The 23,254-nt window shown below is 34.9% G+C and overlaps 1 protein-coding gene and 1 non-coding gene across 2 annotated transcripts; both read right to left on the bottom strand.

Moving 5' to 3' along the window:
* Window positions 1-4,303: 4,303 nt before the first annotated feature.
* Window positions 4,304-4,377, bottom strand: TRNAN-GUU (transfer RNA asparagine (anticodon GUU)). The gene has a single exon. It is a non-coding gene; the product is annotated as a tRNA-Asn (tRNA).
* Window positions 4,378-15,967: 11,590 nt separating this feature from the next.
* LOC149490126 (uncharacterized) lies at window positions 15,968-17,422 on the bottom strand. Its single transcript, XM_089709695.1, has one exon. It carries the CDS (start codon window positions 17,402-17,404, stop codon window positions 15,968-15,970), a length of 1,437 nt encoding a protein of 478 aa, XP_089565821.1. The 5' UTR covers window positions 17,405-17,422.
* Between the last annotated feature and the right edge of the window lie 5,832 nt (window positions 17,423-23,254).

Genomic DNA, 23,254 nt, shown 5'->3' with positions numbered 1-23,254 from the left:
CGGTTCATACAACACATATTCCCATCAAATTTCATCACTGTAGTACTTATAGTTTCCGAGTAAATCGGCTGTGACAGACGGACAGACGGACAGACGGACAGACGGACATGACGAAACTATAAGGGTTCCGTTTTTGCCATTTTGGCTACGGAACCCTAAAAACGACATTTGAAAAAATGATCTGCCAACTTCCCGTAGCAGATCATTTTTAGCAGATCAAAAAAAAAATGTGAGTTCTTATCGCGTGCAGTTGAGTTCTACAGTTCCTGATACTTTTTAGAAATAGTTCTGGCGTTTTTACCTTAACAAACGACATTTGAAAAAACCCGACCTGGACCCGGTTTAACGTGATGCTAAGACGTAATGCTACGACGTGATGCTACGACGTGATGCTACGACGTGATGCTACGACGTGATGCTACGACGTGATGCTACGACGTGATGCTACGGCGTGATGCTACGCTGTGATGCTACGGCGTGATGCTACTGCGTAATGCTACGGCATGTGTTACGGCGTGATGCTACGGCGTGATGCTACGGTGTGATGCTACGGTGTGATGCTACGGCATGATGCTACGGCATGATGCTACGGCGTGATGCTACGGCATGATGCTACGGCATGATGCTACGGCGTGATGCTACGGCATGATGCTACGGCGTGATGCTACGGCGTGATGACACGGCGTGATGCTACGGCGTAATGCTACGGCGCGATGCTACGGCATGATGCTACGACATGATGCTACGGAATGATGCTACGGCATGATGCTACGGCATGATGCTACGGCATGATGCTACGGCATGAAGTTACGGCATGATGCTACGGCATGATACTACGGCGTGATACTACGGCGTGATGCTACGGCATGGTGCTACGGCATGATGCTACGGCATGATGCTACGGCATGAAGCTACGGCATGATGCTACGGCATGATACTACGGCGTGATGCTACGGCGTGATGCTACGGCATGGTGCTACGGCGTGATGAAATTCTTTATATAGAAAAATGAATCGCAAAATGTGTTGGTGAGCGCATAACTTGAGAACGGCTGAACCGATTTCGATAATTCTTTTTTTATTATATTCCTTGAAGTACGAGGATGGTTCTTATGTAGAGAAAACGTAAACATGTACCACGGGCGAAGCCGGGGCGGACTGCTAGTTTATAATAAAATTGATCCTATGGCTGCTTATAACTTGTACCAAGCAATAATCTTATAAAATATTAAAATGTAGTTGAATGCAATCGCTTGACAAAAGCTATTAATTACCTATAACTTAATCAGTTATTGTAAAAGTGATCTTCCATTATTAATTAAAAAAATCACGATGAATTTAGAAAGGTTCAGTAAACCAAAAGCGTGGGCAATCTAATGACGGGTGAAAGTGTTTAAATAACTGAATTCTTCAGAGTGGACAGTAAAAAACAAACACAGACACAAACACACACACACACAAATAAATAAAAACCAAAGTGACGACAAAAAAAGTTCCTCGAATAATAATCATTATTAAAATTGAAGTCTGTGATCAGTATTTTCCAGTAAATAGATGTCTTAGTTTATATGTTAATGGTAGTATGGCACAAAAATATTACAGCCTATTATAGAGCCCTAGAATGAACAAAGCCCCGGGCCCCAAATCCGGACCTGACCAATACAAAAAACATAATTAGTTACGTAATGGTCATTAACCGATATCATACAATTAATGAAGATTTCTATCTATGGGTGGTCTAATTATTGTTCTATCTCTTTCACACATATGATGTTAGACAGAGAGAAACAATCTTCCCACAGACCCTCGGAAGCGTTTTTGGTTAATTAATTGAAATATATTTATTTAATACGCGTGTTTTATGATCGCTTTTAATTTGAAGAAAATTTTTGGTGGTCTGGAGAAATATTATACTAGTTGTGATTTGCAGCATGGCTTATGGTTAGTTTAGAATTATCATTGCTAGGAAAGTATAGAATTGATTTTATGCTTTTGATTAATAAATATAATGTGACTGAAATTGGGTATATTAATCTAATATATAAAAATGAATCCCAAAATGTGTTGGTAAGCGCATAACTCGAGAACCGATTTTGATAATTCTTTTTTTATTATATTCCTTGAAGTACGAGGATGGTTCTTATGTAGAGAAAACGTAAATATTATGTACCACGGGCGAAGCCGGGGCGGACCGCTAGTTATAGATAAATCATTAGGTACATAATGGTATTACTAACTACGTTCGGTTCGTCTGCGAGTGAAACCGCGCGGCATAGCTAGTAATTTAATAAATTACAAAAACACCATTTCATAATAACACAATCCGTGATCGAATACGGGAATTGGATTAAAAGCATAAATAATTAATAATTATCGAATAATATTTAATCCTTTGATTTCGATATAAAACTAATTACCTACCGCCATTTTTGTTGCACCGGTGATTTTTAATTGACAATCAAACACATCGAAATATATTTTAATTAATTATTGTAATAAAGGTTTTTAACTAGCTATTGGACCCGGCACCGCTTGGTTTTCGGAGATTAATGTAAATTCTAAAGTAATATGTATTGTGAAAATGAATGATTTTTGTTTGTTAGTGACCAACTTTAAAAATACTTACACCGATGTCGACAGATGACAACTCCGTGGTTTTCTATCGGATTGATTCTTTCATTTTTGGCAAGGAATTGTGTTAATTTATTTGCTAACAAATGTTTAAAAGTTAACTAGGTTAAGCTTCTTACACATGATTTTTTATTTAGAGGTTATATTTTGAAAATAATTTGGAAAATCCAAAAGTGCACGCCTCATAATTTTTTTTTAATAAATATTTATTAATTATTATTTTTGTTTATTTAATAACAATTAAACCACATCGAATCAGACCCTGAAAAATGAAAGGGTTCTATTCCTGAGCATACTCAAGCGTAAGAGAAAAAAAAAGACTCGATTAGTAAAGTATTTCGGTCGCTATCGTGTTAACAAGAAAAAGGATCCGCACATACAGACACACGGACGTCCAAGACAGAACTTTTTTAAACTGTTTTTTAACTAGTTTAAATAACAAAAATGACATCAAAAATATCATGAACGTTAAAAATAGTGTTTTTTCTTAATATGTGTGTGTATGTATTATCTTACAAGTGCAATGTATGATACATAAAGACATTTTAAGTTTGAAAAATCAGATGTTTTGCGCGAAGTTACAGTAGTACCCACCTCAACGCTTCGCTTATGAGGCGTGCAATATTGGGGGTGATATATTGAAATTCGACGTCTCATCAGTATTACCATTTACATTGCATTCAAATAAATAAAATTTATTTTATAGAGTAGAGTAAGGAGTAAATAAATAAAAAATACATATTTATAAGGTATTTTTTAAAGCCTTGTTTCATTTCTTAGTTTAATTAATGTCAAAATGATCGCGTTGTGTATCCGAAACATTTTACTTTTTGCACACAAATAAATTAAAATATTTCCGTCCAACAATATTACCCTTTCACAAAAGGTCATTAACAACGTTTTCACTTGTGTATATTTTTAACAAAGTAAAGCTTTTAGCTGTTTCATTTATCAAATACATCGTACAGGGTACTGGAAAATTGTGATCTGAAATTAAAAATATGCTACGCTGTTTTGATACCTATTGTTAAGGTGGTAACATAAAAAATTGTGTGCACATTTTGTAATCATCAAGTGTGTACATAGGTATGAAATATTTTATTTTACGATGGACATGACAAATGGTTGAAGGAATATTACGAAGATTTTCACTCTGTTTAAATTCTAATGGGGTTTGACTAATTGTAGGATGTAATAATTAAAAGGTATTTACTTTTTAAGTGCCGATTTAATATATATTTTGAACGATTGCTCTATTGTAGTATTGTACTAATCTACTCAACCATGTTATCATAATTTTTCTTAAATCATTAGAAAAGGTAATCTCGTTTTTATGCTTTTTAGTTTTTATATGAATTTATTTCATTGGCAATCAAGTCTGGCATTTAACAGGCACATATTTAAACAAGTGCAATTAAAGATAAATATAATACCACAGATATAGGTACCATACCTATAAACGGATATCTACTATTCACGCATTTCTGAGAAACAGCTGATATAACGAATAATAAACGTCAAAAACTCAAAATATTTATGTTACAATAGTAAAAACGTATATTATGAAGTAATGGAAGTACAAATCAATACACATAATATTAATAATTATTTTTATAAATTATTTTTTTTTTAATTTCTCAATCTTAAGAAAATAAATACAAACAAAAAGATTCCGCCCCCGGGTGGGCTCGAACCACCAACCTTTCGGTTAACAGCCGAACGCGCTAGCCAATTGCGCCACGGAGGCGATGATGACATCTCTGAAATTAATGAACTGTCTATAATGACTCATCTTTCGTCTACACATTGATACATTTATCGAATTTTTATCAGAGATTGTTTATTTTAATTTAATGATTATGGGATAATTACTTAGATAATCTTAATATATATAAATCTCGTGTCACAATGTTTGTCCTCAATGGCCTCCTAAACCACTTAACCGATTATAATAAAATTCACACACCATGTGCAGTTCGATCCAACTTGAGAGATAGGATAGTTTAATCATGTAGGTACCACGGGCGAGGCCGGGCCGGACCGCTAGTAGATAATATATTGCTAAATTATTTTTTTTAATTGAATTTTTCATTCATATAATATTATGTAGGTTAGTTAACTTTGAACCCTAGACTTTCAATCAAAAGTATAGTAGCCAATCTTTCACTAGGTCATCTTTGAAAGGTATTAAAAATAATACGTACTAGATAGGAAGCTTATAAAATTGAAAAAATAAGCTCACTAATACTCACTGTCACTACACAATTTGAAAACTACATCGATAATAATACCACAGATAATGTAAATTGTACCTACTCTACAATATAAATAATAAAATCACCTTTTTTCCAGTTTGAACCGGATTAACCCGTATGAGAAGATAGTAGTTATGTATATTCAATTTAATTCACAAGAACGAATAAATCAGATCCATTTGACGCCTAGCATCAATAAATCATATCTAAGGGCTATTTCCTTTGAGATAAACAAATTGCGGTGTCATTCGGATTAACTTAATGATGGGAAATTAGCTGATTATATTTGAATTCTGTTAGAAGTACGAGAAATCTAGATTTTTTAGTACCTACTTATTTAAACCAATTACATTTACCTAATTAAAACGGTTTAAACCATTTATGAAATGCTAATGCAGAAGCCATTTTAATTGATTTAACTCACTAATTTTCCCTTCTTTTTCCGGATAGATATAATTTGTTGCATTAATATTATCTATTTTTTATGATAATAATTAATAATATGACCTTATGTTATTTTATCATTCATAATAAATAGTTTTAAACAATCTAGTATTAAATAACTCTTAAATAGAGTTTTGGCTTGGACCAAACACTAATAAACAGGTGCAAAGCACAACTTTTTTAACTCAAGATATATTTTTTTACCTTACAAACGTAACATAAATATTGACGTCATTAAATGACTGTATTATAAAGGCCAAAAGCAACCGACGGAAATAATCTATAGATCAACAATGGATGATTAAGCCCAATAAAGGCGGATCGAGGACCTCAAGTGATCGGCGGTGACTTGCAACTTTCTGACCTGTCAAACTTAATGAAGGTTTAGGCCACAACGTGAGTTTAAACGGAGATCGTGGATGTGGCCCGCGGCTTCGCTCGTAAATTGTTGCGCAACTATCCTACTTCCTAATAAATACAACCTATAAACTAATAATATAAGCGCAAACATTTGTAATAATGTATGGATGTATGTTTGTTACTCTTTGACGTGTAAACTACAGAATGATTTGTAATGATACTTGGCAGTTTGGTTGCTTATTTTCCAGAATAGTCATGCAAATTTACTTACAAATTATGTGAGTATTAGTATTATTAAGAAGATGTTATGTGAATAATATTTCTTCACAGCCAAATATTGTTATATCCCCTCTATGTGTAGGTACACACTTTCAATAAAAAATAGACCAAATAAACTGCAGTTAATGTATCTTCGGGATGAGTATCCGATTTTTTGATTGTATGACGTCATCATTTTATGAAAATAAAACAGAGGCCATGATTGCCAACATAGAAAAAAAATTGGTTCATTTTTAGGTTTTAAGTAGTTTTAGTTTTAGTGACCCTTATTTCCTTCACAATATAATATTATTGCGTACAACTTTACTCAATTGTTGGTAGGTAGGTATCTAAAATTGCCAATACAATACATTTAATTCATTGAATCGCGCTAAAAATAAAAATGTTACTAATCGTATAAAATCGCTACTTTGTGTTTCCCCTATTTTGTCTGACGGATGATGTATTAATACGGGAATTTCTAACACATTTTGATTTATGTTGGCGGGAAAAATTGCACGCGTCATTGCGTATTGAAATCTGACAATTTTTCATCAACTTACCTTTTCCTAGCTTTCCACCCGCGGCTTCGCCCGTTTTGTCTAAAACATAATAAATTATATACTAAAACCTTCCTCTTGAATCACTCTATCTATTAAAAAAACCGCATCAAAATCCGTTGCGTAGTTTTAAAGATTTAAGCATACATAGGGACAGAGAAAGCGACTTTGTTTTATACTATGTGAAGCTCTTTTGAATCGTCGCATAAACACCTATTAGTAATCTATAAATTAGGGATGTAACGGAGGTAGTTTTATCGGAACCGAAATCGGAATCGGAGTTTTCAAATTTGGTTTATCGGAATCGGAATCGAAATCGGAATCGAAATCGGAATCGAAATCGGAGGCAGGGTCAGTTTGTTTAAGGACAAATAAAACATGATTTGAATCGGTGACTTCAGAAAGGGCATTAGTCCATTTTTTGAGGAAACTATGATTTGTTCTATGAAATGTTCCTCAAAGGTGTTTGTTTCAAGTCATGTAGAAAGGGCATACATTCACACAAAAAATACTTTTTAATCTGTAATCAAAATATGATGTTTATGCAGAAAGGGCCTAATACTACAGTCTATGCCCTTTCTGCAACAACTTTAGCTGACAGGCGAAAGCAGACATGACAGTCAAGTGACATTTCGTTTTCTTTCCCGCATTTATTTCTGTTTGTGTTTTCTGTTTCTGCATTGATTTTAAGAATTAAAATGAATATTGTGGCTGATAATGAAGATGTAATCGTTAAGGGAAGAAAGAGAAAACGGCAACCTGAAAAGTACAAAAGAAATACATATAATTAAAAATGCGAGGGTTAGTGGAGAAGAATTCGTAAATTGGGCTGGTCGCTAGACTATGAACCTGTTCGGCACAGGCCGTCGCGCGCCGCCCGCTTTGTTTCGTTCGACCTCCGATTAACATCCGATACAAAAGTATCGGAACCGAAAGTGTAATAATAATCGGAAGTTCCGACTTAACGGAACCGGAATCGAAGCTCCGTTACATCTCTGCTATAAATACACTTAAGATTTATCTAGATTAAGAGCTAATTTTTACATAGGTATTTTGGAAATAAATGGTACTTAGGTTATCATAAGGTTTAATGGCAGGTTTCCTGAAATATTAAAAGTTTAATAATTCGTTAGATTACATTTTCACAAATGAATGGATTTTTTACGGCTGAGACATTATTTCGTTATTTTATAAACAAATTTTATATCAAAATTTTATTTTGTCCGCAATCCGCAACTGCTTTTAATCAACCTCAAAAAAATACGGTTACATTCTTAGAGTAAATACTCTAAGATACTACTGTACATATACATATATACTCTACACATTGTTCATATATTTTAGGTATATTAAACATTTTTTTTATCAAATTTTTTTTCTATGAAATTCCCTTTTCTGATTGCCAACGTTTTAAACAGGCGACAGTGTAGCGTCGCATTAATTTGATTAAAATCTATTTGAATACTGAAAGTCATTGCAACCCCGAGTGGGGGATTTTCATTGTGGTTCTACATATACTTTTTATGGAATTCCCTTTTCATTTGTACTGTAATTTATCAATAGTGACATTTTCTAGTATTTTTCACTAATTAATATATTAATGCTGTCTGTTGACGAAAGGGTCTGTGTTTTGGATCAGTTTTTAGAGGTAGTGGGATCTAATCTAATCTCAACTACTGGTCCGATTTGAAAAATTATTTTGTTGCTAGATAGCCCATTAAGCTGAGACCAACGGGAGCAGAGTAACGCGGGTAAAACCGCGGGGCACAGCTACTATGTAAATATGACCAGCTTCATCTCGGAGCGTTAGTTAATCTAATTAGTATTTACTTATTAAAAAGTACTCAAATGAAATTTATACAAGTTTAAATTTATTTTAAATATTTTTTATGGATTAAAGAAATAAAAAAAAATGGAATGATCGTATCCACACAAAGCTTTTTCCACCAAAAATATATATAGCCTATAAAACGAAATCCCCTTTTAAAGAATTTGTAAAGTCATCGAGTGGATTAAATAGATTCGTCCCATGGGACACAATCAGAGATAACATGTGGTCCCGCCCGCATGGGGTCTGCTGACAGATCCATTCATCTGCATTTGATGTAACGATGTTGATGCTGTTTTGATATTTGGTAGCTTAGGATTTGAGGTGATTAAAAATTGCGTAATTTGTTTTTTTTTGTGGTGTGAGTGTGTATAGCACGCTATGTAGAGTTAATATAAAAAATGAGATGTCGATAAATTCGTTTTATTATGAATGAATATACCAATATGAAATATTAAATTTAAAATGTTGTTGGTACTAAACAAAAAATAACAAACGTGTTTATTTCTCTAAAATTTCCAATTGATCAATATAATATTTTCATGCACGGAAAAGAATAATCGTTTGTTTTTAAACATTTTATATGACTGTAATTTTGTACGGCTACCTACCTTGTTTTTTTTCTAGTCAATGTTTACTTATAAGCGATATAGCGCTACGACGCTCTAGATTTTTCAAGTAACATAGAAAAATTATCACACACAATACAAATTAATCGTTTTCCAACAACAGAACATAAGTCACTATTTACGAAACCGTGGCGAAGCGAAATCGATATTAGATAATCAAAGATACATCCCTATATCCTCCGACTTACGTTTAAATGGGAAATAATATACAATCATTTATGAGATTATTACGATGGTGAGAAGCGTGGGGTTCTTAATAGTGTTGGAAGTGTTCTTATCGATAAACGGTAAATTGTGTAGGTTTTAGAAGAAGAACAAATTATTTCATTTCAATACACGATATTGAATTGTTTTCCTGCTAATTTATAGTAAGACCTAGAACATAGAAGTTTGTTCTTGTATTATTTCTGTAAAAAGCGAAAAAAATAATTTATGCTATAGCCTATGATATTATTATTTTTTAAGTGAAACTTCTTTAGACGCGTTGAGAGTAAAAGTTCATGGCAATACCGTCACGTCATGGAGTAAGGCGACGATTTTTGCCAATGAAGTTTCACTTCTGACACGTGCGCTCAGCACACACGCTCAATAGTTATAATTTGAATCAATTTAAAAAAAACCACGACATTACCTATAAATCTACGAAATTTTAAAAACCATTTAGAATCCCATCGAGTTTCATTAAATTACGTTCACATACAAATCATTATCCCATTATTTCTGTACGGTGGGCTTTAACCGCCGATTTTCAATGCAATTAATATAATCCCCGCTAACAAAAGTTCAATAATTTTGCCGACATAACCGCATGTACAACGAACTATTCATACTTCAATGATTACGTCGATTTTCGTAATTACTTAATTTGTCGTGTCATCCTTGCTGGCTAATATTATTATTGCGAAAGGGTGTTTGTTTGTTTGTCTATTCATTACTAGTGGTCTGCCCCGGCTTCGCCCGTGGTACATATTTCGCAATAAAAGCCTATGTTCTTTCTCATTGTCTAAAGATTGTCTGTGCCAAATTTCATCAAAATCGGTTAAGAGGTTTATGCGTGAAAACAATACATACATACATAATTACATAATTACAAACTTTTCTTCTTTATAATATTAGTATAGATACATGGCATTCCTATCGGAAAGCTAGTCAATAGTCATCTATATTTTCTTACGCTCTTCTGTTTATTTTAAGTTCCACAATGTTTTAGTTTAGTGCACCTTGATAATTTTTACTATAGAGATAAGCTCTCTTTCATATCTTATTTGTTTTCTTTTTTATAAGTTTGTATATTTAACTACATAGATTAGTTCTTAGTTGCAGAAGAGCAGTACCTACTCTAATTTATATTCTCAAAATAGGTAGTCATATAATTTTCATAAAATCTCTCCCCATAAATTTCCGTCAATAACCACCTAAGTCAACCTGAATACAATAAGTATTATTCCCATTTCTCATTATAATATAGAACCTAAGACCCCCTTTCAGAGGGCATTATATGGCTTCAAGCGATTAAGTCACACGTTCAAAGAATATTGTGTTTTGAAGACGAAATTTGGCGGGAAACCGCTTAAGAGCGTCACAAATCTTTTGGTGTGAGGTTTTGATAAATATAATTTTCACCCGCTTTTGATAACGTCCAATTTAACAGCTATTATTACGATGATAATTTGCGATCGTTATATTTGTTGTGTTTGTATTTCTATTTTTATTAAATGAAACTCTTTAACTTAAAATATATTTTGTGGTGTGTGATATAATGTCTAGTTAAAATAGGTTTTAATTGGAACTGTTGATAATACAAATTCTAAAAAAATTCAGAAAAAATGGGTTCAGCAATTTTTCTTTTTTCATAAAACAGTAAAACATTTATTTTTGGTTAATAATTAATACTATTTAGTTAATAGATAAATAACAATTATATTTATCTCTACGTACCTACATATTATTATGATATAAAATATAAGTTCAAGAAAAGACACAAAGTAACTTCATTTCACATCTATTTCAATTAATTCACATCTTAACTTCGAATGAATAAATATATTCACATTATTCAAGATCAAAACAATGGAGTCCATTCTCAGAATAGTTGTTGATCGACTAAATCCGTTGTGATGCGTCCATCGTAGTGGCCTTATTCTGATGGCTTCATGGCTTTTAATTTATTTGAATTAGTATCAGCAAAGATTTTCAAAAACGCACTTTAATAAATAAATACTTAGCCATTAGAGTAGATACATTAAAACATAGGTACCTAATAATTTAAATACTGTGGTAATAATGTTTTATGGCTTAATAATTCTTAATCGGTGGATTAATTTTGACAGGAGTTTGATGTTCTGGATACCATCTGTACTATAACCAGGTAGGTAGGTAACCTACTAACTAACTTAATTTTATAATAAAATAATTAATTTGAAATTATCAGATGTTTGTGAATTTTTACCTACGCGCTACGGTGGCGGCACAGACTAATAATAATGTGGCGGGAAAAGCTTTCGCTGCAGTAGCTTTAGACCTTACTGCGTACAAAAAAAAAGTGTGTGCGTGTAACCTTTACGCGCGATTTAAGTAAAACGCACATGTCAATATAACCTTGTTATTGAATATTATACTTAATAAAATGTCGCAATTGTCAGAAAATTTATTTTTAATTTACTTATTTTAAGGGCAAATTTTTCAATCCTTGGATAAAACTTATTCGTCGAATACCGTATAAAACTACCATTTAAAAATGTATTCTTATTGCCCGCAATTGACAGTTTACAGGTGACATTTTAATACTATCGCGTAATACTTTATTGGACGGGTAAGTTTTAACCAAAGATTGAAAAATCGGGCCTAAAAGTAATAAATAAACAAGTATATTTAGAGATTTTCAAAAAATTTTGCAATTTAAAATAATGTTTTTAAAACTGTTGAATTTTTCATTCACTTTGCTATTCACAATTGATCCGTTTGAAAATTTGAAAATAAATAATCCTAATTGATTATGATATTTGCCACTAGCTGGCGTATAAGTCAAGAAGCGTGTAGTATATGACATATACTTACAACCAATCAGAATTATTATTTTCTTCTTCTTCTTCTCTTAATTAATGGCTCCACCCAATAAAAAGGGACTACGCCAATGTCCAGTATATATGGGAGAGACAGGACTCAAATTTCAGCCAGTTAGACTTGTTCGGTTGTGACATTTAACATTTGGAACTGAGTGGGAAAATGCAGAAATTTTGATCAACTTGGAGCGGCTAGAACAAACACATAAGACAATACAGGTTATATATATTACAGACTACAGGATACACTAATATAGTTTATAAATATAATAAGGGGTTAATACTTTAGTTTGTTAAAGGAAATAAATTTAGATAGAATTTCAACAAATTTGGAAGGCACTAATGTCAACAAACATTTAAAATTTGTGGGACGAGGGATTTCAGGAGGGAGGACATCCAGTAATGAAGAACGAAGCTTGGTACATTCAAAGAATAGGTGGTCAGTAGTACCTTCATCCAAACCACACTCACAAATAGAGTGATCACGTACTCTAATTTTCGCCAGGTGGACAGGAGTACAAGCATGGCCGAAGCGGAGTCGACAGATAGTGGATGTTACTAGTTTGTCAAATTTGCGAAAACGGAAAAACCACGGTTTGTGTGGAATAGTAGGCTGAATATCCCAATAGAATTTACCTTTTGTGCGGCTGGACTCTTGCCAAAGATTCAACCACTTCCTATCCAAACGCAATTTTGATAGTGGAACAAGGTCTTGACTATAATTACTGGAGTGAGTATTGCAACCCACTTGCGTAGCAGACTTAGCCAAAGAGTCAGCCATCTCATTACCGCCTATACCAGTATGACCTGGTATGTAAGTGATTTGAATGTGGAGACCCTTATTGAGGCAATTTAGAAGCACCACACGTATTCTTAAAATCAAGGGGTGACAGGATTTAGATCGAAAAGGATTAGATAGAAGGGCTTGGAGGCAGCTTAATGAGTCGGAAAATATAACCGCTTTATCAAGGTTGTGAGAGTTAATGAAATTGAGGGCTTCGAGAATGCCTGTAGCTTCACCAGTGTAAACAGTGGATAAAGGGGGGCACTTAAACTGGAGAATAATGCTGGATTGAGGGTACCAAACAGCGACTCCCACACATGACATATCGGACATTTTTGAGGCATCGGTAAAAAAGAGGTGCCAATTGGGCCATTTATTGGCTACAATTTCATTAAATGTAGCATTAGCGTTAATTGTATCTTTAGTTATGCCACAATTTAAAAGTATGGGTGGATTGTACGTAAGTGACTGGAAGTTAACGGAGAAGAGAGGATAAAGTTCAAACTGAACAGTAGGATTAGGCAGACGGGTGAATCTTATGAAGCTTTTTAGTAAACAAGAAAAATTAGCAGAGGGTCGGAGATTTTGATTAGTGGAGATTTGAAGGAGATTATGGAGTTTGGGCCAAAGGATATGGGAAGAGTTATAGATGGATTTAAAAAAATATTTATCACACAGATACTGTCTGCGGAGAGCTAGGGGAGGGTCGACACACTCAACCTGCAGGGCGTTAACCGGGGTAGATTTCATTGCACCGGTAATCAAGCGTAGACAACGAGATTGCACTTTGTCTAGTTTATTCAGTGCCGTCTTATTGCATGGATCGAGTATGAAAGAAGCATAGTCTAAGTGACTACGCACCACAGCATTATAAATAAGTTTCTGACAGTATGGGTGGGCCCCCCACCATACTCCTGCCAGAGATCGTAATATATTAATCCCTTTTTCGCATTTTTGACTGATGTAGTTAACATGTGGGGAACCAGATAACCTTGAATCCAATATAACGCCTAGATACTTAACTTTATTAGTGACTGGAATTGGTTCATCGCCCAGTGTTAAGGTTGGTGCGGGAATGTGGCGCTTTTTAGTGAAAACTACAACACAGCATTTTGGTACAGATACAGTCATACCATGATCCGACAGCCAATCACGAAGATACGACAAAGCTGAATTAAGGCGCGAGGTGATTTCATCCATGTCATGGGACTGAGCAAATAAGGTTATGTCGTCTGCATATTGAAGTATGTCACAGAATGATGTGACCGTCGTGTCCAAGTTGAAAGTGTAGATAGCATATAGGAGAGGACTTAATACCGATCCTTGAGGGAGCCCCTTCCAGGTAAGCCTAGTGGAAGAAATATGAGAGTTATGACGCACTTGAATGGATCTTGACATTAAAAGGTTGCAGATAAATCGTATCATCCTCACTGGGATACTCAGCTGTAACAATTTGTTTCTGAGTACCGGAAGAAGTACACTGTCGTAGGCTGACGCTATATCTAAAAAAACGCCTACCAAATACTGCTTTCTTTCAAAGGCCGATCGAATATCAGTGGATAAAATGCCTAAACAATCCAGTACGCTCATACCCTTTCTAAATCCAAATTGAGACCCGGATAACAGTCTCCTATTTTCTACAAGCCACTCGAGTCTATTTTTAACCATGTGTTCAGCTATCTTAGACAGACACGAAGAAAGAGCGATTGGTCGATATGAGTCGGCACAACAGGCTTGTTTACCTGGTTTTAGTAAAGGAATTATGAGATGTGATTTCCAAGAGTCAGGGATGTAACCGAATTCATAAAAGGAGTTTACTAAGTTTAAAAAGTACTGCTTGGCTATGGGACCGGATTGGCGTATGAAAGAATAGGGAACGCCATCTAATCCGGGAGAAGAGTCTAAAAGGCCGCTAAGGGATACATTTAGCTCTTCCAGGGAGAATATGGCTTCCATATTGTTGTCATGAGATGAGACGAGCGGACCAGTGGCCATAGGAAAAGAATCTAAAGAAGGAACAAAGGGAGGGGAGAACTTATCAGCAAACTCTTCAAGCCACACTGAGGAGTCATTGGAATCTATGTCGTTACAAGAAAGAGAGCCACGAAATTTACGTATGTTCTTCCAAATAACTGATGCAGGTGTTCTAGGCGACAGACTCTCGCAAAATGATAGCCAGCCTGATTTCTTTTTATTTTTAAGAAAAAGCTTGGTACGCGCGGCTATCCTTTTATAATGTATAAAATTTTCAACGGACATGGAAGCATTGTACTGAATTTCGGCCTCTCTCCTTGAGTTGACAGAAGTTGAGCATTCATCGTCCCACCATGGCGGAGAGACTTTGCGAGAACCAGAGTTGGAAACGGATTTAAGAGGGATGTTATTCGCTGCTGCGTTTTTAATACAATCCACAAAGTCAGAATAAGTACATAAATTGTTTTGAAGAGAAACGGAAGGAAGGGACTCAACCAGATTGTCAAGACCAGTAGCATAATCCAGCCAGTTTGCTTTACAAAGTCTATACATGAGTAGGGGTGGGAAAGGGGAAGTCAATGGGATAACAGACTGGGAAAGGAAAGAGAGAAGAGGAAAGTGGTCGCTACCATGAGTACTAGAAAGAGTTAAATTGGTGAGGGATGGAGCCAAGGAGGAAGAACAAATACATAGATCAACTACAGAGGAGAGACTCTGATTAGGAAGGACTCTCCTAGTGGGAGATCCATCGTTAATTACACAGAGGTCAAGGTCATCAAGCAGATCCATTAGCAGGTGCCCAAATGTATTGCAAACAGAAGATCCCCAAGAAGTGTGCTGAGCATTAAAATCGCCCAATACTAAAAGAGGAGACGGTACGGAGGTAAATATAAGTGAAAGATCAGGTATAATAGAAGGATGAGGATGAGAAATGTAGACAGAAATAATAGAGACATTATTGCATCTTGCAGCCACAGCGTTAATACGCTGATCATGCATAGGCAATAGAATACGAGAGAAATTTAAACAATGTTTAAGTAAAAGTGCTGTTCCAGCATACCCATCGGCTCTGTCATCTCGCAGACAGAAAAAGCCAGGAATCCGAAAGTGACTTCCGGGAACTAGCCATGTCTCCGAGATGGCAAAAGCTATAGGGTTGTGGGTTGAAATAAGGTCAAGTACTTCATGACATTTCGGACGAATGCTTTGAGCGTTCCACTGGAGGATTGTGAGGGCCATTACTGTTAAATAGAGAGATGAGATTTATAAGTCTATGGGCAACGTTGGTCGGTATTGAATCTATTTTTTTAAGAAAAGTTTCTAAGGCTGAAACATAAAGCTCAACATTAGAGCTAAGTACAACCGGGGGGTCTGGGTTTTGGGATAAAGCACAACCATTCGGTTGAGTAGAGGGTAATTCCTGAGTTATTTGGCGGTGTGCAGCTACATCATATGTTTTACCTAGTGGTGCATGAGTGCGAGGGGGTATCGAATAGGTCTTTTTGTATGAAGTTTTATTAGGAGGACGAGTTTGACGAACACTATTGGATGGTTTCATAGAAGGGTTGGGGAAAACAGGTGATTGTTGTGATCTAGGCGCAAAAACGAAACTGGCTGTTTCCGAAAAGGGTCTGTACACTGAAGGGGTAAGCTTAGAGGCTTCCTCGAATGAGATACCTTCTGTGGCCATCAAAAGTTTAATTGACTTTTGCCGGCTGTGTTCCGGGCAATTTTTGTCAATGGCGAAGTGAGTGCCATTGCAATGGACACATAGTGCTTGAGGTTCATGAATGGGACAGGAGTCACCCGAGTGGTTTTGTGTACATTTGTAGCACCTCTCTTTTGAGCGGCACTGGTCGCGGATATGCCCAAAGCGACAGCACTTGTGGCACTGGATGGTAGGGTAATGGTAAATTTCTACAGGAAGTGAAGTGTATCTACAATAGATTTTTGATGGCATTGCTTGACCTAAGAAAGTTAGTACCACCGTTTGGGATGGAACCCAAGTTGTAATTCCATCATGGCTAGCTTTTTTGTTAAGTCTACGTGCTTTAAGTATGCGACCGTGCCTGTTAGGGAATTCTGCACACTCCACCAAATCATCCATGGTCCATTCTATCGGTATTCCTTTTACAATACCCATGCGGGTGATATGATAGGTAGGAATGAATGCCTTAAATTTAGCTTCGGCCAAAGCAGGTAAAGATAAAAAATTATTAGCATCCTCAGCTGATGCAAACTCAACCGATATCCTGTTGCGGCCAACAGATTTTACTCCGTCTCTTAAAATATTAGGTACTTTTTGGCTATATAAGAAAGATCCAAATTTGATCGGACGGATGGACAGGCCGGCAGAAGGATCGTTTTCTACGCGAGATACGTGGACAATGTATGGTCCAACTTCATCACCACTATATCTTATAGGATTATTTAAAATAGGATCAACAAATATAGACGGATTAACAAGTGAAATGGGATCAGATGGAACAAAGCGTTTGGTTGGAGATTCATCTGTAGACTCAGGTGACGGACACCTTTGCCTCTTATTCTGAGAGATGTCCAATTCCATGCTTCTTTCCTGGACGTCCGGGGGTTTAGGATCGGGTGGATCAGGGCCCATATTAGTGAATTGTTAGTACACTTACCACTATAACCACAGACTAAACACTTAAAGACGAACACAAAACAGCTCAAAGTGAATATATTATTGTTAAAATAGCCAAAACACTAAATTAATAACCCAAACACGTGTGACAGAAATCACGCCAAATGTCAAAAAAAAAAAGTCAATTATTATTTTTAAATGGCGGAAACTACACAGCGTTACTTCCGTCAGAAAAAAAAATCTGAGTTACTCCCTAGTCGCGCCTAAAGAAGTTTTACTTCAAAATCTTCTTCTTTATAATATTATTAGTACAGACTAAAAGTTCTGCACTATAGAGCTTGAGATTTCTTTCTTTCTTTCTTTCTTTCTAGATGACATAAACTATCAGTATTATAAACTTTTTAACCATTCAAGTATCATATTCCGTATCAGAATAGTGCTCTCTGTGATATTCGCCGGGTGCTTCGTGTCCGACCATGTACGCCGGCGGGCTAGCTTTAACTGAAAACAACCCTGTATCTAGCGTACCTAGGTATACTATGCGGCTAAATTACGTGGACATTTAATGTTGATTGTTTCCAAACTGACGGTGTTATCTTTAATGTGCTTGTTAGTGTGTATGTTCTAGTTTATAGATAGGCTGCACAAATTGTGATTAGTTTTAGCGATGTCGTCTGATTATTTTTGAAATTTATTAAAGCATGATGATGTGATATTTTGTAGTGTTTGTGTGTAACTACTTAACCGATTCTGAAGAATTTTGCCAAGATAATATAGGCACGGAATAATAATTAGTAACTATCGTTTGATTTTCGATATAGACATACATACTACGAATGAAGGGTTGATGTTTGGGGAACGGCTGTCATGCGATAACGAGTGGTACCGCGGGCAAAATATAGTTTTAAACTACGAAATGTTTTTTATTTGTTCTTGAAACCACTGTCATTTAAATTTATGCAAAAAAATTGATTATAATAGTGTTCAAGCAGAATTTTCCTTGGTTAATTTTAAAAGTCTAGAATGTTTCCCTGTAATCTGAAACAAACACAAGTTTTCAATACCTAAATTAAGTAGAAATAAATAACAAAATCAAATTGAATAACCTCCCCGAAGAGTTAAAAGGAGATTAAACGTTGAAAAAAGGGTTTTAAATTCACATTAAACCATTGAGTAGTTCTTGTTACTTGTTAATTATTTCCCCTGAATGTGCATTTCAGTACATTTTCAATGCTGTCTGGCGTTAGGTGTTTATTTTAATCACTTTTAAGTACCTTTTACAAGTGTACTTACAGATTGTAGTTACGTTTTCAGTGAAGTGTGAGATAGCACCTTAGTTGCAGGAAATAAAGTTTATTAATTCTATTTAAGAAAATCAAGAAATATTTTATTCTGTAGGGGTTTATAGGAAGAAATAAATTAAATGCATCTTCTTATATATAAAATTCTCGTGTCACAATGTTAGTCTGCATACTCCTCCGAAACGGGTGGACCGATTCTCATGAAATTTTCTGTGTATATCGGGTAAGTCTGAGAATCGGCCAACATCTATTTTTCAAATGTACCACGGGCGAAGCCGGGGCGGACCGCAAGTTGTTTATATTATTGTTGCGGCTGGTTTGTAAAGCGTGGAATCCAGTGGAATCAATCGTTTTCAATTTAATTATTACTAAACAGAAAAATAATCAATTTCAATTTATATTTTTATTTTTTACATACAAAAAAAGTTAAATTTGGTTTCAAAAGCAATATCTTATTATCGTAAGCCACTAAAAAGCGAAGTTACATTGTACACATACATTAGCATTTATAATATCATGGAGCAGGTAGCATTACAAAACAAACAGATCTTTGATAACCGCAACCAAATCCGTATTAACCCTGCCAAAACCGGCGATTCCAAATCCGGCCTGAAAGACCCGCAGGTCGGAAGGTTCCGTTGTTAGCATTTTCGCGCGAAAGGGTTAACTCCAGGTTAAACCAAAATACGTGGGAAATACGACGATGATCTCATTCTCATAGCTGTAAGTAAATGATCTGCGATTGTACAATTCTTTTACACGATTCTGTCAAGTATGCTCAGTGTGTAAGGGCTATAATTGCGTGATAGGAATTGTAGTGTAATTGGCGTTGGATATGAGAGTAGGAAGATTCATTTGCATCGAACCGTAAACAATAATATCGGACAATCTGCTGATGTTTATTTATGGTGTTGGTGTCCCACATCGTGATTCTATTAAATGTTAATATATTTGATTAATTCGTTTAACAAAAAACTGCGATAAGTATGACGCCATTATTTATTAATAATTCAGATTTTAAATGAAATACAAAGCTCTACTTCCTGGGTCTGTGATGTAGGTATTCTCTTAAAATTATTTAAACTTTAGTATCTATCTATACTAATATTATAAAGCTGAAGAGTTTGTTTGTTTGACCGCGCTAATCTCAGGTCTGATTTGAAAAATTATTTCGGTGTTAGATAGCCCATATATTGAGGAAGGCTTATAGGCTATATATCATCACACTAAGACCAACAGGAGTGGAGCCACGCGGGTGAAACCGCGGAGCGCAGCTAGTCAATAAATAATTTTAAACAGAGTTCTATTACAGATTTTTTAAACTAGATGAAGTATATTGTTCAGCTGTTAAGAACTTGTATACGACTTATTTGATGTTAAATATTGAGGCCGTAAATTATATGATAAGATCATGTCATAATTACTTTCAATTTTATATCTAGTTGGAATTCTTCTGAAATATAATCAAACTTTATATATAACAGATAAAAAAGTTCCTCAAATAACGTTGAGTTATTCAACTGCAAAACTATACCATCAGCAAACTATAAATATCAAAAACAAATTAAGCGGAAAATCGCTAACGTCACGTCTTGAAGAACAAAATTTGCAATATTCGATTCGCAATAATTCACACACAGCGACGTCAATATGGTAAACAAAAAAGAAAATATAAAACGTATTATATTCGCAATAAGACCGACTATTGACGGACCCCGTCGGCGTGTGGAGGGTTAGGTGTCTTGTTCAAATAATTTCGTAAGAACTTTGTGAAAGGGCTTTCCTGGCCCTGAGGGTGGAAACTTATCGAGTGTAGCAGAAAAACTTGGGGTTAGAAATAGGCATTGATGAAGGCATTTTTAGGAATATTGTGGTTTAAAATTCACGAAGTTTTTTCATAAAAATATATCCGAATAGCACAGATTGTTTTCATATTATACCTACGTAGAAAACATAGTGCGCATTTACTTAAGTGACCATTGGCCCTGTTATTTATATAGTTTTTAGATTTTAAATAGTTTTCTACTACTTATTTTAAATACTATATTTAAACTATAACCCTCAAAAGTTGATCAGGTCATCCATCTTACTTTATAATAATCCCGCAAGAGAAGTCACCGATTTTGACGATAGAAATCCGACTTAAGCCCGTGGCCACGGGACGCGGTCACTACGCAAACACACCGACGGTTTCGTTAAGCCTTTATGTAACAGATATAAATTAAATAATAGTAGGTAAAAGGTGGAATAATATTAGGTAGATTTAATACTAGAAAATATTCAGGTTATAGCTAATTTTATTAGCTATTTTGCACCAAACATTATTTATTAAGAAATTATATTCCAAGGATCCTGATAATGCCGAATTGTCAAAGAAATTAATACTGAAAAAAAGCATTTATTCTTGTACTACACTGTCGTATATGAAAACAAGATAAAACCAAAAAAAGCGGCATCGAAAGTGATACTTCTCAGTCTATACTGCAAAGCATTGTTAAGCAGAATATTCTCCAACCGTTAGAATCAGCCTTAACACGGATACTGACCGCGACAATCTTTCCACGGATACCTCTGCGGAGTTGCGGTCATCCGGTTCGCGGGCACGGTTGTTAATTAATTAGTTAAGTCCTTAATAACCGTAACCGCAAATCTGTGACCTGCCCAGTCGGAATTTGACCATTGTTGGTGACGCTTAGCAGTAAAATATTGTTTTTTATAATCGCTAAATGAGTCCTAGATCCTTGAAGTTAGAAAATTTACTGTATATCTCAAAAGAGATAATATAATATTTGAACTGATGATGATGATGATAATGAATCGCTAAAACTCAGCAGAACTTACGCAGTGGATCTTATACTCGTAATTTTTTTTACAATTTACCTTATGAAATATCCTAACAATTGAAATTATTGTTAGCATTATTAGTAACAAATTGTGCACCCTTTATGAGAACCATAAAAATAAATATTTACCTAGATATTCCTGCAGCCTTTTACTTAAAGTTAGCAGAATTGAATTCGTGGAAATTAGATATTTGAAACAGTATTCATCACACAATATTTTCTTCTACTGGGATCGAATTTACACGCAATGCGCACTGGAGCATTTGTTTAAGCCACTGATATTAAGTTTTACTTTCATATATCGTCTTTAATTATTATCGTAGATGTGTCTGTTTCCATGATAAGTAACGTCACGAACTAAGTCTAGTATGACATAATTCAAGAGAACAGGGGTGTCGCCAAAAAGCTCATATTTAACTATCACGTGCTTTCCTTAGCACGTATAAAATACGGACTGTAGTTAGGGTTGGCAGGACAGAATATCCTATATGTTACATAATATAATAATTATAAACTAATATATTTAATGCAATACCAACAGATAAGACGTATGAATATGATTGAGAAAGTATACAGAGATGCTAGATGAGTTGCAGTTTAAAAAAAAGCTATACTAAATCGAAATATTGTGGGTACTTAGTTGTTGCAATATAGCATGTTGTGTAGATTATTTTATTGAACTCAATGTTTCAAACATTTTACAGCAACAGTGTCGACTAGCCTAAAATACATTTTAAGCCTGTCAAAGTATTTCATTTCTAAATACACCACTTCTAAATTCTAATGTACATAAAATATAAATTTTAAATTATCGAGTCATCCCTAAACTGCACGTAACCGGCCGTATCCAGTTATCACCGGCTTCATCTGGCGACAGCCGGTTCATGTTACAATAGTATGTGAACGTTTTCGAGATTAAAATAATCGCTCAGAATTTTCTAGAAGTGTCAGGTGACATTATGGTGACCCAGTTGGTGTGTACGCAGTTATGGTTGGTTAATGGTAGGTGACAGACTAATAAAATGAAAGAAATGTACCTACAAACTGTATCTAAAATATTTTCTATAGAAGCTTTCAGCCAGCGGTTGCGTCCACTTTGTCTGAAACCTAAATTATTTAATAAAACATCATCATGAAATATACCTTCCTCGATAAATGGGCTATCTAACCCCGAAAAAAATTTTCAAATCGGACCAGTAGTTAGATAGAAGATTAGCGCGTTCAAACAAACAAACAAACTATACAGCTTTCATGCATATATATTATATATATTATAGCTGTAAAGATAAAAAATAGTAATTCAATTCAATCATTTTTGTCACATTCAGATTTAATATTCATTTTAGTAGGTAGCATGAGTTGAAGACGATAGCCTCTTTGCAGTAGTTGCAGGATTTGCTTTAATCTTTATTAGTATAATTGCATGTTGTGTATGTTAACAATTCACTAATGTACAAGATTAAAAGTCGTCAAAATATAAAACAAAGCGTAGCTTGCCCTCTTGCCCTTTGAATTATGAACATTTAAATATCAAACAAGAAATCCAAACATTGAATCGAATCGAACCACGCCTTGCCACCATTAGCCACACGAAACCAATTCAGATCTCAGCTGGTTATGTTTTTATATACAATTATTATTAAAAAATCTGTTCTTGCACACACCCTGCTGTGAAATTTAATTTGGTTATAGTAATGACATATATATACAATGGATAAGAC

Source organism: Colias philodice, chromosome 2 (genome assembly GCF_061535455.1).
Source record: "Colias philodice isolate Cphi_HAF_F1 chromosome 2, ilColPhil1 Martin Lab GWU primary, whole genome shotgun sequence".
Taxonomy (NCBI): Eukaryota; Metazoa; Arthropoda; class Insecta; order Lepidoptera; family Pieridae; genus Colias; species Colias philodice.
The sequence above is the reverse complement of the archived record's forward strand: the minus strand, read 5'-3'. Positions and strand labels throughout refer to the sequence as shown.